Source organism: Saimiri boliviensis, chromosome 6, assembly GCF_048565385.1.
Source record: "Saimiri boliviensis isolate mSaiBol1 chromosome 6, mSaiBol1.pri, whole genome shotgun sequence".
Lineage (NCBI taxonomy): Eukaryota > Metazoa > Chordata > Mammalia > Primates > Cebidae > Saimiri > Saimiri boliviensis.
The window spans coordinates 73,962,735-73,978,320 of NC_133454.1; the positions used below are offsets into that span (position 1 = coordinate 73,962,735).

General features: G+C 43.0%; 1 protein-coding gene across 9 annotated transcripts in view; it reads left to right on the forward strand.

Annotated features, from left to right (window-relative positions):
• STIM1 (stromal interaction molecule 1) overlaps positions 1–15,586 on the forward strand; it is a 244,747-nt gene that overhangs the window by 46,528 nt on the left and 182,633 nt on the right. For 5 of the 9 annotated variants that reach the window (XM_074401005.1, XM_074401006.1, XM_074401007.1 and 2 more), the window contains exon 2: positions 3,662–3,754. The exons of the other annotated variants lie outside the window; for them this stretch is intronic. In XM_074401005.1, coding sequence (XP_074257106.1) covers positions 3,662–3,754 — 93 coding nt within the window. The remainder of the gene's footprint in view (positions 1–3,661; positions 3,755–15,586) is intronic. 9 annotated transcript variants of the gene reach the window in all.

Genomic DNA, 15,586 nt, shown 5'->3' on the forward strand with positions numbered 1-15,586 from the left:
CAGTGCAAATACTCCTTCTCTTTGTAGCTTTTAGACCTCTGAGAGATTGGTCTTCTTCCTTGAGCTTCAAGACATTTCTATGCAGTGTAGCTCCGGGCTGATTTTAAAAGCTGGATAGGTGGAATGACAGAAATTCCTTTCATCCATGTAGTACTTTTTGGTCAGTTACCCACATTTTATTTAGTTTCAAACCAACAGTCCTGCAAGTTGTAGATGAAGAAATTAAAGCCCAGAAAGGAGATGCACTTAACTAAGTTTATATGGCTAATGAGACTCTGGATTCCTGGAATAGTGCTCTTCCATTATATGTGACATGAGGGGAAAGGAGGAAAATGGGAAATAAAATTGTTTTGTGTACTAGGCAATGTATAAGGTGCTTAGTTTAGTTTTCACACATTTTGTGGTAATTTTCTTCTTTTTTTTTTAAGACTCAGCCAAGTTTCAAAAAAATTTTTTTAAATCTCTATTTTAATGATAGGGAAGCTGAGCTTCAGAGTGGTTGACTTACTCACGATCATAGAGCTAAGAAGTGGCTGAGCCTGGATTCAGATCTAAGTCTATTTGACTTCAGAACCCATGTCTTTTCATCATTATACTGTATTTCTCGATAGTTGTTTATTCTGAAACATTTTGATTGAGCTGCAGATGCAACACTAGGTGGGTACAAGGGATGCAAGGAAGCACAAAATTTAGTGATTTCTTCCCTCATAGAATGTGTAATTTGGTGATACTGCTATGACAGAGGCAGTGGTGCATAGGGATAGATAGAGACATGGGGCAATGGGAGTTTAGGGGGCCCCCCAATCATTGGTGGTGGGAGAAATTATCATTGAAGTCTTCCCACAAAAGTTGGTACCTTAGCTTGTCTTGTAATAAAGAGCATGGGCCCTAGGGTCAGCTTGCCTGGGTCTCATCACTCTAATATTATATGCTAGCTATAGTACTTTGGGCAAGTTACTTAACCTCTCTATGCCTGCTTCCTCATCTATGACATGGAAATTATTGTAAAATCAATCTCGTAGAGCTGTGTGAAGATTAAGATCAGATAATCTATGTTGAATATCTAGCAGCTTGCTTGATGCATAAGCTTTCATTAAGTGTTAACCATTATAGCTATCACTATCTAATCTATGTTTCTACCATGTCCTGCTCAAGTTGGGACAAATGAAGCTAGGTAGGCTCTCTTAGGGCTGTTATTGTCAATAAAGTGGAGGTTTTGTCTAGAGTGATTTCAAAGTATTTCTTTCAGGGCTAAGGTTCTGTCAAAGTAAAAACTACCAAGTTAATTGTTTCCAGGAGGGCAGCTGTCAAGTTACTTTGTATCTCATGACAACTAAATCTGGCTTGAGTTCCCTAAAGCCATCTCTGGTGAGCCCCTGGAAATGCTACCTGATAAAGGCTCCTCTTTCTTCTGCTGCCTTTTCATCGGGTCAGCTGAAAGCTGGCCTCCTGGAAAACTGGTCTATTTCTTTCCTCTTCCTCCAAGCTTATTGTGGTGGAGAAAATAATGTAATTTCAGTAGTCCTGGTATTCTTTACCACTTTAGGGTCCTGTCTAGACTGGGCAACTGTGGAATAGCAGTACTTTTATATATTTGTACAGTTCTTTTTTTTTTTTTTCCCCCAAGACAGAGTCTCTCCCTCTGTTGCCTAGGCTAGAGCGTGGGGGTGCGATCACAGCTCACTGCAGTCTCCTAGGTGCAAGCAATCCTCCCACCTCAGCCTCCCAAGTAGCTGGGACTACAGGCACATCCCACCATGCCTGGCTAATATTTTTATTTTTTGTAGAGATGGCTTCTCACTATGTTGCTTAAGCTGGTCTTGAATTCCTGGACTCAAGAAATCTTCCCACCTTGGCTTCCCAAAATGTTGGAATTACAGGCATGAGCTACTGTGCCTGGCCCAGTGCATTGGTTTAAAATATAATAAGTGTTCTGGCTAGGCACAGTGGCTTTCACCTGTAATCCCAGCACTTTGGGAGACTGAGGCAGTCAGATCACTTAAGGTCCGGAGTTTGAGACCAGCCCTGGCCAACATGGGGAAACCCTGTCTCTATTAAAAATACAAAAATTAGCCAGGCATGGTTGCGCACACCTATAGTCCCAGCTACTCGGGAGGCTGAGGCAGGAGAATCACTTGAACCTGGTAGGTGGAGGCTGCAGTGAGCCAAGATCACACCACTGCACTCCAGCCTGGATGACAGAGCGAAACTCTGCCTCAAAAGAAAATAACGTAACATAAAATAACATAACAAGTGTTCTTCAGAATGTCAGTATCACGTGAAATGGCATTATTATTGTTACTCAGTAAAAGATCTTTGAGATCAAGCTAGGAAAAGCTAGGAGGCTTTAATATGATAAGGAAAAGTATGCAGGATTTCCCACATTTTTCTGAACATGTAATCTTTTTTTTAATCCTCAAAAAAAACCTATTGACTTTTTTTTTTTTTTTTTTTTTTAAACAGAGTCTTGTCCTGTTGCCAGGTGCCAGGCTGGAGTGCAGTGGCGCAATATTGGCTCACTGCAACTTCCGCCTCCTGGGTTCAAGCAATTCTCCTGCCTCAGCCTCCCGAGTAGCTGGGACTACAGGCACGCATCACCACACCCAGCTAATTTTTGTATTTTAGTAGAGACGTGGTTTCACCATGTTGGCCAGGATGGTCTCAATCTCTTGACCTCGTGATCTGCCCACTTCAGCCTCCCAAAGTGCTGGGATTACAGGTGTGAGCCCCCTTGCCCAGCAAAAAACACCTATTGACATTTTATAAGGTATCAGTGTTTCACAGAATACGATTAGGTAAATGAACACAGTGTGGCACCCTGCTTCTTTATTAGTATGACTTGGAGGAGTAGTATGACTAGCTATCCTTTAGCTGACAAGGTACCTCCATGGCTCCTTTTCAAAAAGAAAATGAGATGCTTAATGAGAGCTTATTATGTATCAGAAAATCTCGTAAGTGTTCAACATAGATTAATCTTTATGTTCACAACAGCCTTATGAGATTGCTAATATGATTTTCTCCATGTTGTTGTAGAAAGCTAGAGATCTTGGTTAATCCACCAGTCCCTGGTTATATCTCAGACTCAGTGGTAGGAGATTTAGCTAATTGGGCATTTATTGTTGGCCTAAGCCTTCATTTTTTCTTTTTCTTTCTTTTTTTTTTTTTTTTTGAGATGGAGTTTCGCTCTTGTTACCCAGGCTGGAGTGCAATGGCGCAATCTCAGTTCACTGCAACCTCTGCCTCCTGGGTTCAGGCAATTCTCCTGCCTCAGCCTCATGAGTAGCTGGGATTACAGGCACGTGCCACCAGGCCACCAGCTAATTTTTGTATCTTTAGTAGAGACGGGGTTTCACCATGTTGACCAGGATGGTCTCGATCTCTTGACCTCGTGATCCACCCGCCTCGGCCTCCCAAAGTGCTGGGATTACAGGCTTGAGCCACCGTGCCCGGCCTGCCTTCATTTTTTCTTTTGAGATAGCGTCTTGCTCTGTGCCCAGGCTGGAGTGCAGTCATGGCTCACTGCAGCCTTGACCTCCTGGGCTCAGGTGATCACTTAAGGTCAGGAGTTCGAGACCAGCCTGGCCCCAGGCTCCAGCCTCCTGAGTAACAGGGACTACAGGCATGTGCCACCATGCACAGCTAATTTTTGTGTTTTTTATAGAGATGGGGTTTTGCCACATTGCCCAGGCTGGTCTCAAAATCGTGAACTCAAGCAATCTTCCCGCCTTGGCCTCCCAAAGTGCTGGGATTACAGGTATGAGCCACTGGGGCTGGCCCCCAACATTTCTTAAACTTTTTTTGTTCTGGGGTAATGGGGATGTAGTGATGGAAAACCAGACACTGCCTCATGGAACTTAATCTAATAGAGATGATTAGATGTGAGTGTGGAAGTGTAAGTTATAGATTGGTACTTTAGTAGTTAAGGGAAGGCAGATGTTTTTATAAGTTACTGTAGCTTCCTGGGTTGGTGTGTCTTAACTAGTCCTTAAAACTCTGTTTAAAGTTTATATACTGCAGAAGCTCAGGGAGGCATTTAGATTGTGAAAATGACCTGAGTGAAGATAGGAATTAGCATAGGGCAGCGGTCTCCAACCTTTTTGGCACCAGGGACCGGTTTCATGAAACACAATTTTTCCATCGACCAGGGTTGGGAGTGGGGATGATTTTGGGACGAAACTGTTCCATTTCAGATCATCATGCATTACATTCTTATAAGGAGCACATGTGTAAATTCCACACATGTGCAGTTCTCAATAGGGTTTGCGCTCCTGTGAGAATCTAATGCTGCCACTTATATGACAGGAGGCAGAGTTCAGGCAGTAATGCTCGCTTGCCTGCCGCTCACCTCCTTCTGTGTGGCCTGGTTCCTAACAGGCCATGGACTGGTATGGTCTGCAGCTTGGGGCTTGGGGACCCCTGGCATAGGGAATAGAATGCTCAGGAGAAGATGGTATCCTGTACTGCTCTTAGGCATGATACCACCTGTGAGACTCTACTGAAGGCGTTAATTCCTTGGCAGCCGAAGGTAGCATTGCCAAAAGGTGGAGCTGGGCAGATGGCAATTGGTGTTGTGGATAGAGGTAAAGGATCATAAATAATGGTCAGAAGTTAAAGGATTGAGAGCTGGTGGATTATGGAATGTGAAATGGGACAGGGCAACATATCACATCTCAGGCTATGAATGACAGTCACATCTCAGGCTATGAATAACAGAAGGACTTGGAACCTGAATATGTTTGGAACTAAATATATAATTTATTTAAGTACTTACCACATGCCAGGTACTATTCTTTACATTTTTAATGCTAAGCTTATTTAATTTTATTAGTAGTTTATTTAGATTAGCTTATTTAATCTTTGTACCAACTCTGTGAGAGTAGGTATTATTATTTTACTGTTTGAAAGATGGGAAAACTGGGGCCTAGAGAACTTAAATAATTTGCCCAAATTCACATGGCTAATAAATGGTAGGTAGAAGTGGGGATTCAGGCCCAGGTAATAAGTGTTCACAGTCCTTGTTCCTAATCACTGTGGTATATAGTTTTTTTTAAATTTGGTATATAGTTTTTATTTTATTTTATTTTATTTTTTTGAGACGGAGTTTCGCTCTTGTTACCCAGGCTGGAGTGCAATGGCACGATCTCGGCTCACCGCAACCTCTGCCTCCTGGGTTCAGGCAATTCTCCTGCCTCAGCCTCCTTAGTAGCTGGGATTATAGGCACGTGCCACCATGCCCAGCTAATTTTTTGTGTTTTTAGTAGAGACGGGGTTTCACCATGTTGATCAGGATGGTCTCGATCTCTTGACCTCGTGATCCACCCGCCTCAGCCTCCCAAAGTGCTGGGATTACAGGCTTGAGCCACCACGCCCGGCCAGTATATAGTTTTAAGCAGTGAGAAGTCATTATAGATTTCTGCCTAGTGAAGGAGGACAATTTCCCAAGGCTTGATTAAAGGCAAGAAGACAGCCACAGGGTGTTGTATAACCATCTCAGTTGCTGTGGAAGATGTATAAAGGTCTTGGAGTTATTTCACAAATTACTTCCTGAGATGGTTATGGCAGTTGGCAGTCCTACCTATCAGCTCAGCCCATTTTATAAATAATTTTCCAAAGAATTTTAATCTTCAGGAAGCTCTCCTCTTTCTATTGAACAGGCTGTTCCAGGCATAGGGGCTCCAGGAATCAGGTCAGAAATAGCTCTTGTGGGGTCACAGTCCATCTGGAAGCATTTACAAGAGGGGGAAGTTGAACCTATTGAGACTTCCTGTTGTCATTAGAGTTTGCTCTCCTGCTATAGGAGGAGTATCCCCTATTAGGACTGATAGTTGGTTGCTTATCTTGAGAGGTTGGGCAAGTGGGCTGGGGTGCAGAGATGTGAAAGACATAGTCTGTGTCCATGAACAACCTGCAGGTTGACTCCCATAGCAAGTGCACTCTATACAGTGTCACAAGTGCTAGAATAGAGGAAGAACATAGAAAATGTGCTTGGAGAGAAAGGAAGGAGGGTCTAAATACTTAGCAAGAGAATCTCAGGGAAGGCATCAAACATGCCACCTTCTAAGGATGACCAGGGTTGTGCCAGACAGAGTGCCCTGCAGCATATTCTGGGCAGTGTGATTGTGGAAGTGCATGGCATCTTCAGTGAATGACGAGTTGTTCCCTGAACTAGAGGTTGGACTACTTGGAGGGAGTAGCACGAGATGAAGCTAGATGTGTGGGAAGGGCCAGATCCTGAATGACCTTTTATTTTATGGTAAAAAGCTTAAATCTTACTGGAGTTGAGCTTTATTGTGAATATTTAAGATGGGTGTGACATGACCAGAGTGTTTTTTTAGGAAGATCTCTTATATGCCTGTGCTTAGGATGAATAGATTAGAACTAGAGGCAGGGAAGCCTGCCAGAAGATTTGCAGTAGCAGATGGTGAGGCTGGAACAAGGTTAGTGATCATGGGGGTTGGTTTAAATTGTATGACTAAAGGATGAAGGAGGTAGTGTTGGGTGACTGGGCATTACTATGATGCTGTTAACGCATACAAGAGAGAGATCTGGGGAAGTTAATGTTGGTTTTGAGATGATTATGGGTGATATCCATTAGAAAATATCTGGTAGTTGGGGGAGAAGACATGAGTTTTGGAGTTCCTGAGAGAGGTAAGAATAGATATGGGAATGATGACATCTAAGAAATAGTGGAGACTGTAGAAGTAGATGAGATCCACCTGAGTAAAATTTATAAAATGGGGAAAGGAAGGAGGTTGAGGATAGAGCACAGAGGAACTCTGGTATGTATAGACAGAAAAGTTAGGGAAGGAGCCTGAGGAGGGGCAATCAGAGAGGTAAGAGAAAGTACTATCTGAGAAGCCAGGAATGAGAAAGGTTTCTTTCTTTTTTTTAATTCCTGAACATAGCTGTAAAACTGTTCTGAAAAGAGAAGGGTTTCTAAAAGAAAGCAATAGTGTCTATTGTAGTAGAGAACAAGCAGGGTGAGCCTCAAATGAGGCTACTGAGTCATTGGCAACCGTGGTGAACAGCAGTTTCAGTGGAGGGGTGGGGACGGAAGTTAGACTGTTGTGGCTTAGAGAGTGAGTATGAGGCGAAGACCTAGAACAAAAGACTTTTTTGAGAAATATAGTTGCAAGGGAAGGAAGGAAAGAGGATGGTATTTTGAAGAGGCAGCAGAGGAGGCAGGTTCAAAGATTTTATTTTATTTTTTGAAGGTGGAGGGGTAGAGTGGAGACCTGAGCTGATATAGGTTGAAGGGAGAAGAGATTGAGATGTAATGTAGCTAGTGAAGGTGCCACGTATCTTTGAATACTCCAAATTATTGTGGAAATCTTAAACTGTGCTATGCTGCTGAAGCCTGCAGTCACCAGAGCATGAGGCAGACAAGGGAGACCTTGTCATTCATAAGTAATCATAGCACCATTTATTGAGTAACTGCTCCTGCCAGGCATTTTTCTAGGTACATCTAGATACATTAGACACATCTCTAATGCTCAACACAGCTCCCAGAAGTTAAGTATTGTCACTATTTTCCAAATGCAGAAACAGACGAGTTAAGAAACATTCAGCTAGTTAGTGGTGGAGCCAGTTTCAGCCAGGTTTCTGGAACTCCATGGTGTATTCTTTCTGCTTCCTAGTGCTATTTTTTTTTTCTTCCCATTAAATGGAGTTCCATGTTGAAACTCTAAAGAGGGCCCTTGCAGGGGGCAGGGGATGGGTGGCCTAGAGGGACAAAGGTAGAGTTCTGGAGCTGGTGCTAGCCTGGAGGGAGCATGACTTAATCTCTGGGATAAGGGAGGAGGGTCTTGGTCTGGCCTTACTCTACCTTTCCTCTACTTTGCCAGTGGCTATGGGGTTTCAGGCTTTTATTCTATTTTTCTGCATCTTTCTGTAACTTCTTACCAGGACCCCTGAGGCCCCAGCTGCTGTGTGCTATGGACTGTTACAGAGGAAAAAAAAGGATCAGCCTCCAAGCCCAAAGGGGCTTGTCCTTTTTGATAAGCTACTCATGAGGAACCACTGAGCTGTAGCATGGCACTCTCTTTGGCACAGTGGTAGGCTTCTTCCTAAGTATTTTTTTTTAATTGAATAATTTTGATTCAGTAGAAAGAGCAAATCACTGAGAATTAGAAGATACGATTTCCAGTCTAAGCGATGAACTAGGTTGCCTCAGGTGAGTCATTCTCCCTTTGCATATTTGCTTGACGTAAGGTAGGTACTGCATTTTACTCATCCTTATATCCTGAGCAGCTGGCACATGGCCTGACTGAATAGGTGTCCTGAATAAGTTTATTATGGAGATAACTAATCTGCTCATATATTAAATGAGAGAATTGGACCTTTTGATTTCTAAAGATTTGTCTAATTCTAAAATGTTTATTGTTCTATGAGGGCTTATGATGTTTTAATTATAAAATAATAAATACTGTTACTTAGCACCTACTATTTGCTAGGCATTGTGTGAAACTCTTTACATATTTATTTTATTTAGATAATTAAAAAAATTAAAAATTTATCTTTATGCTTTAGAAATACTGTGGTCTCTTAGGCTATAAGCTCCATGAGGACAGTACCAGTGCCTGTTCACTGCTGTAAACTTAATGCTGAACACAGTGCTAGGCATGTAATGGATGCTCAGTAAGTTTTTGTTGAACAAAGGAATGAGTAGATGCCTCACCATCAATAAGATAACAATCCTTTAAGATAGGTACTATTAGTCCCATCATTTGGATAAGAAAATTGAGGCTAAAAGGTCACAGAACTAGTAAAATGGCTGAGAGAGAAAAGATTCAAACCCAAATCTAACTGTTAAATTGGTACCTTTACCACGGGACACCAGCGTGCCTTCACTTATCTGATGTTTTAATTGCAAATTTGAAAGGAAGGATGCAAGAGCAGAAAGTAAAATTTTTCTTGAGGGATGAGGACAGGGTTAGAAGTTGGGCACTGAAGTTTAAAAGTTGGCAAGTATCTCTAATACCTTAAGAATAAAAAGGGGTTTATAAGCTTGGGAACCTGGGGGGAAAAAGAATAAAATGGGATTATAATGGCAGTTACTATTCACTGGGAACTTGGTTTATTGAATATCTCATGGCATTACAAGTCCACTTACATAATTTTAACTATAATCTGTTTATTGACAACTCAAATTTGTGTTTCCAGCTTAGATTTCTCCCTGAATTTTAGACTTGTATATCTAACTTAACCTTTTAATTAGATATCTAATAGGCATTTTAAACTTAGCAAATTTTGCTTACATGGAATCTGTCAGCATATCCTGTTGGTTCTACCTTTAAAATATATCCAAAATCCAGATCCTTTTCATTACTTCTGCTCCTACCACCCTGATCTGAGTTACCATCCGTCCTTCTCTCCCTCCCTTCCTTTGCCCCTTCCGTCCTTCTCTCCCTCCTTTCCTTCTCTCTTCCTCTTCCTTCTCTCCCTCCCTTCCTTCTCTCCTTCCCTCCTTTCTTCCCTCCCTCCTTCCCTCCTTCTCTCCCCCCTTCCCTCCCTCCTTCCTCCTTCCCTCCCTTCTCCCTTCCTTCTTTCCCTCCCTCCCTTCCTCCCTCCTTCCTTCCTCCCTCCCTTCCTTCCTCCCTTCCTTCTCTCCCTCCCTTCCTTCTCTCCCTCCTTCCCTCCCTCCCTTTTTTCTCTCCCTCCCTCCCTTCCTCCCTCCTTCCTTCCTCCCTTTCTTCTCTGCCTCCCTTCCTTCTCTCCCTCCCTTCCTTCTCTCCCTCCCTTCCTTCTCTCCCTCCCTTCCTTCTCTCCCTCCCCCTTCCCTCCTTCCCTCCTTCCCTCCTTCCCTCTTTCCCTCCTTCCCTCCTTCCCTCCTTCCCTCTTTCCCTCCTTCCCTCCTTCCCTCCTTCCCTCCTTCGCTCTTTCCCTCCTTCCTTCCTTCTTTCCTTGAGTCTCACTCTGTAGCCCAGGCTAGAGTGCAGTGGCATGATCTTGGCTCACTGCAACCTCTGTCTCCCAGGTCCCAGTTCAATCAATTCTCCTGCCTTAGCCTCCCAAGTAGTTGGGATTACAGGCAAGTGCCACTATTCCCAGCTAATTTTTGTGTTTTTAGTAGAGACAGGGTTTCTGAGAAACCATGTTGGCCAGACTGGTCTCGAAATCCTGACCTTGTGATCCACCCGCCTCAGCCTCCCAAAGTACTGGGATTACAGGCATGAGCCACTGTGCCTGGCTCAGAGTGATCCTTTCAAAACATAAATCCAAATCATATAACTCTTCTGTTCAAAATTGTTCAATGGCTTTACAGATTTCTCAGGGGAAAAGCCAAAGCCCTTAGAATGGCCCACAAAGTCACATGTGACTTGGCTTCCAGTTACCTGTCTTAGCCTCATTTCCTCTCCACTTGCTCATCCTGCCCCATTGGGTTTTCTTACTATTTGAGCAATAGAGACAGACATACTCTTGCTTCAGAGCCTTTGCATTGGTTCTTTCTTCTTTCTGTAACTTTCTGCATGGCTCATGCCTTATTTCCTTCAGATCATTTGGTCAAATGTCAACTCAGTGAGGCTTTCTCCAATCATTCTATTTAAAAATAGCAATCCCTCCTCCACAGCATAATGCAACCTCTTTCTCTGTTTTTCATGACAGCATTTATCACCATCTGGTGCATTTATTGATTAGGCTTTCACTTTGCCCCCTACTCCCTGTTAGCTCCATAAGAGCAGGGATTTTTGTTGATGGCTAAATCCTTAGTGCTAGAATACTGACTGGCACATAGCATATACTTAGTAAATATTTGTTGACTGAATAAACAAATGATTGGAAAACCTTTTTGGGCCAGGTATATTTCTTGATGCTTTATATATGTTTGTTTACTTTTCTTCACAACAGTCTTGCATGATACTACTATCATTCTCATTTTACAAATGGGTAAAGTTATTGGCCAAGATCGCATGGCTAGAAAGTTTAAAGCCTAGGTCTATTCTGCTTAATATATTGTCAAGCTCAAATAAAATATTATAGAAGGATGGCTTCTAATTATTGTTGCTTTGCCACTGAATGGAGTGTGTAAACTACAAGCCTAGAAACCAGAAAAAAGCTGAAGTCTGAATTTCCTGAACTGGCTATTGCTCATTCACTCACTTGGGAGCAAACTGATATTTATGACTTTGCTAAAACTGAAAGCCTAAAATACACCTGGAAAAAGGCCTTTGTGTCAGTTCTTCCTGAGTACCACTTGACACACATTTGGCTTGCAAACACAGAATGTGAGGGAGGTTTATGATGATTGGGAAGTTTTTCTCCCCAACAACCCCAGTTGGTAGGGGAGAAAAACTTCCCAAGTTGGGGACAGTGTTAGTATTACTTTGGGCCAGTTGCTTCATGCCACTCTTCTTTCTTGAGTTCAGTACCAGCCAAGGCCAGAGTGCAAATCATTCTCAGGGTATACTGATATATGGCTTTCTCTTTGGTATGATGATTGGGGAGAGTAAGGCCAGAGCTGATCTCAAAGTAAGATGAAACTGGGGTCAGTGATGTCTCCAGGGTGAAATGAGGGTGGGATCAAGTGCCGTTCTAATAGAACTTTGTCATTTTAAGAATTCTGTCAGAAAGAAGGTGAGGGAGAATAAGATCTGGATTCAAATTCCCAGCTGACTGGATGTATGGGTGTAATATATCTCCCTCCTAAGTCCCAAGTACCAGTAACTTTTGGGTGAGGGGCCGGTGAAGTCCTGGGCTTATGAGAGACCTAGGCAGAGAGAGCAGAAACAGATGTATTTGGTAAGGCTATTCTCAGTAATATGACAAAAGTAGAATAGTAGGAAGTGGAAAAAAGTGATCTTGTGGTATTATATGGTCAATAACATATGTACAGTAGAGTGAATAGTGAGGCATGGATTAGAGTGGTACCCAGAGTGAAATGAGACTGGGATCAGAGCTGTTCCCAGGAAATAAGGAAAATATGAGAACTTTCCCTAGGGTGAGATACATCTGTGGGAAATGTGTATGAGGTGACAAAATCATTCCCATGGTGAAAGAGAAAAAAAAATGTTTGAGCAACCATGAGTAGAAAGGGAAGCATAATGAGAGGAAAGAATTTTAGGGTAACATGTTTAGGAGATGAGGCTAGGGAAACAAACAGATGCCAGATTATAGAAAGCCTTGTCTGTCTTCTTAAGGATTTGAGACTTTTTTCTATGGGCAACGCAGAACCACTGAAAAATTTAAAATAAGGGATAGACATGGTCAGATTTCCTCCTGGTCATAATGACTTGTGTTCCTAGGGGAGCTGAGGTCAGGAAAGATTAGCAAAGAGTATGGCAGTCTAGGGACTCTAGGCAGATGTTTGTTGAAAGCCAAAAGTATCTGGCATATCCATCTGAGCAGAGATGCCAGAGGACTGGATGAAGCCTGACCTGAGCGAAGTCAGCGGAGGCTTTCCTGGACCTCGTCAAAAACTAAGGTCCAGCTGGGCATGGACCTTTTTTTTTTTTTTTTTTTTTTTTTTTTTAAGGAGGAAAAATGCCATGGGCTTTTAAAAGGAAGACTGGCACTGAGGAAAGGAAGACACAGCCATGCTTTGTCCAGCCTGGAAGCTAGCAGCCATGGCGCTGGGGCCTTGACCCAAGCACACCGGCCCATCTAGCTGAGCATCTTGTGCCGATCGAAGATTGTCTTCCGCTGCTCCTGCACATGCAGTCCCAGCTACTCAGGAGGCTGAGGTGGGAGGATTGCTTGAGCCCAGGAGTTCGAGGCCAGGCTAGGCAACATATGACACCCTAGCTCTTAAAAAAAAAAAAAAAAATTAGAACTAAAAACCTCTGTGGATGCACGACACTTGAATGTACTAAATGCCACTGAATTGTTTACTTAAAAATGGTTACTGTTATATGAATTTTACCTCAATAAAAGATTAAAACTAAAATCAAACTGACAAATCTACAAATCTCATCCTGCCTGAGTCTGTGGGATTTGGCCAGGGTTTGCCTTCCTTCTGTAAGGTCTTGGCTTCAGTGTTAGCACTGGGGAGATAAGGATAGAACTAGGTATAACAGCAAGGATGAGACTCCAAGGCATGTCTCCTTGTCCATCCTTCCAGTTGGCTGCCAGAATCTTTCTAATAAGTCAATCTAATTGTGGCCCACCCCTACTCAGAAGTCTCTATTCTTTCCTATTTCTCAGAGATTCTAAAATCCAAGCTTCTCAGTCTGGTGTTCCTGGAATTCTTAAGATCTGGGTTCTGCATATTGTCTTTTCAGCAAACATTTTTCTATGCTTTTATTCATGTTTTTTATTTTCCTTGGAATGTCTCCTTACCTTCTTTTTAAAATTGTTTTTGTGGCCAGGAGTGGTTTTGGGAGGCCAAGGCGGGCAGATCATGAGGTGAAGAGATCAAGACCATCCTGGCCAACATGGTGAAACCCCGTCTCTACTAAAAAATACAAAAATTAGCTGGGCATGGTGGCGTGTGCCTGTAGTCCCAGCTACTTGGGAGGCTGAGGCAGCAGCATTGCTTGAACCTGGGTCTAGCCTTGTGCCTGGCAACAGAGCAAGACTCTGTCTCAAAAAAAAAAAAATTGTTTTGTTTCTTTGAGACAGGGTCTCACTCTGTTACTCCAGCTGCAGAACTCAACCTCCTGAGCTCAAGTGATCTTCCCACCTAACACTTTTGAGTAGCTGGGACTACAGGCATGTACTGCCACGCCCGGCTAACTTTAAAAGTTTTTTGTAGAGATAGGGTCTCCTTGTGTTGCTCAAGCTGATCTCCTGGGCTCAAGTGATCCTCCTGTCTCAGCCTACCACAGTGTTGGGTGTGAGCCACCACCCCCGGCCTACTTACTCTTTTCTATCTAGTAGACTCTTCATTATATGTTTCAGTTATCTTGCTGCGTTGTGGTTGCTTTGTATGTGGTTGCCACACAAGATTGCAAGTTTTTTAAAAACAGAAACACTGCTTTTTTTTTTTTCTGTACCACTTGGCCTTGTATTGCACAGAGATAGCACTTACTGATTTTTTTATTTTAGAGCAACTTTTATTTCCACCGTAAATACTGAGTCACAAAAGTTAAATAAGTAGGCTTTATTGTAGGCTCACAGGGGGCATCTATCCATAACTGTCCCTTACCTCCCCTTCTCCTTCCCTTCCTGCTCCCCCTCCTCCTCCCCCTCCTCCTCCCCCTCCCTTTCCTCTTCCCCTCTTTTTTTCCAAGCTCGCCAGCAGGTTTCACTTAACAATAACTGTAAACTTCAGGTTTCACTTAACAATAACTTCAAACTTCAGTATAGCTGAAGTTGGGAATAAATTTTTTTTTTGAGACAGAGTTTCACTATTGTTGCACAGGCTGTAGTGCAGTGGTGCAATTTCGGCCAACTGCAACCTCCACCTCCCAGGTTCAAGTGATTCTCCTATCTCAGCCTCCCGAGTAGCTGGGATTATAGGCACCTGCCATGATGTCCGACTAATTTTTTGCATTTTTAGTAGAGATGGGGTTTCACCATGTTGGCCAGACTGGTCTCGAACTCCTGACCTCAAGTAATTCACCCGTCTCAGCCTCCCAAAGTGTTGGGATTACAGGCATGAGCCACCACCGCACTCAGCCAAATTGTTTGTTTAATAAGACAAAAATTAAAAAAAAAAAACACTCAGGTGATATTAAAGAGCTTACCAATGTGGGCTCTCTCATTCTTTCTTTTTTTTTTTTTTTTTTTTTTTTTTTGAGACGGAGTTTCGCTCTTGTTACCCAGGCTGGAGTGCAATGGCGCGATCTCGGCTCACCGCAACCTCCGCATCCTGGGTTCAAGCAATTCTCCTGCCTCAGCCTCCTGAGTAGCTGGGATTACAGGCACGTGCCACCATGCCCAGCTAATTTTTTGTATTTTTAGTAGAGACGGGGTTTCACCATGTTGACCAGGATGGTCTCGATCTCTTGACCTTGTGATCCACCCACCTCGGCCTCCCAAAGTGCTGGGATTACAGGCTTGAGCCACCGCGCCCGGCCTCATTATTTCTTTAATGATAGAACACCTGAGTTTTAGCAGGATGCATGGCCGCTCAGCTTCCTTTGCAACTAAGTGTGGCCACGTGTGTCAGTTCTATCCAGGGGGATCCAAGTGGAAATGTTATGTGTGCCACTTCTATATCATGTACTTAAAAACAGTATGTGGTGTTTCTCTTTCCCTTTTTCCTTTCCTGCTAGCTGGAATATGGTGAGATCTGCAGCACCTTTTTTGATCCCAGAGATGGAAGCCTCATTTTCAGTGAGAATGGAAAAGTTCCACTCTCATTTGAGACTGCTTACTGCTAAACTATTATAAGATAGAAATAAAGTTTTTGTTTAATCCACTGTATTTGAGGGTCTCTTAGTTACAGCAGCTTTATCTATATCCTGACCAGTACAGTGAGGCATCAAGTTGCTTTTTTTTTTTTTTTCTTAAGGCAGTATCTTGCTGTTGCCCAGGCTGCAATCCAGTAGCATCATCACCACTCACTGCAGCCTTGATCCCTCTGACTCAAGTGATCCTTCTACCTCAGCCTTCTGAGTAACTGGGACCACAGATGTGCACTGCCATGCCTGGCTAATTTTTTTTTTTTTTTTTTTTTGATAGAGATGAGGTCTCACAATGTTGC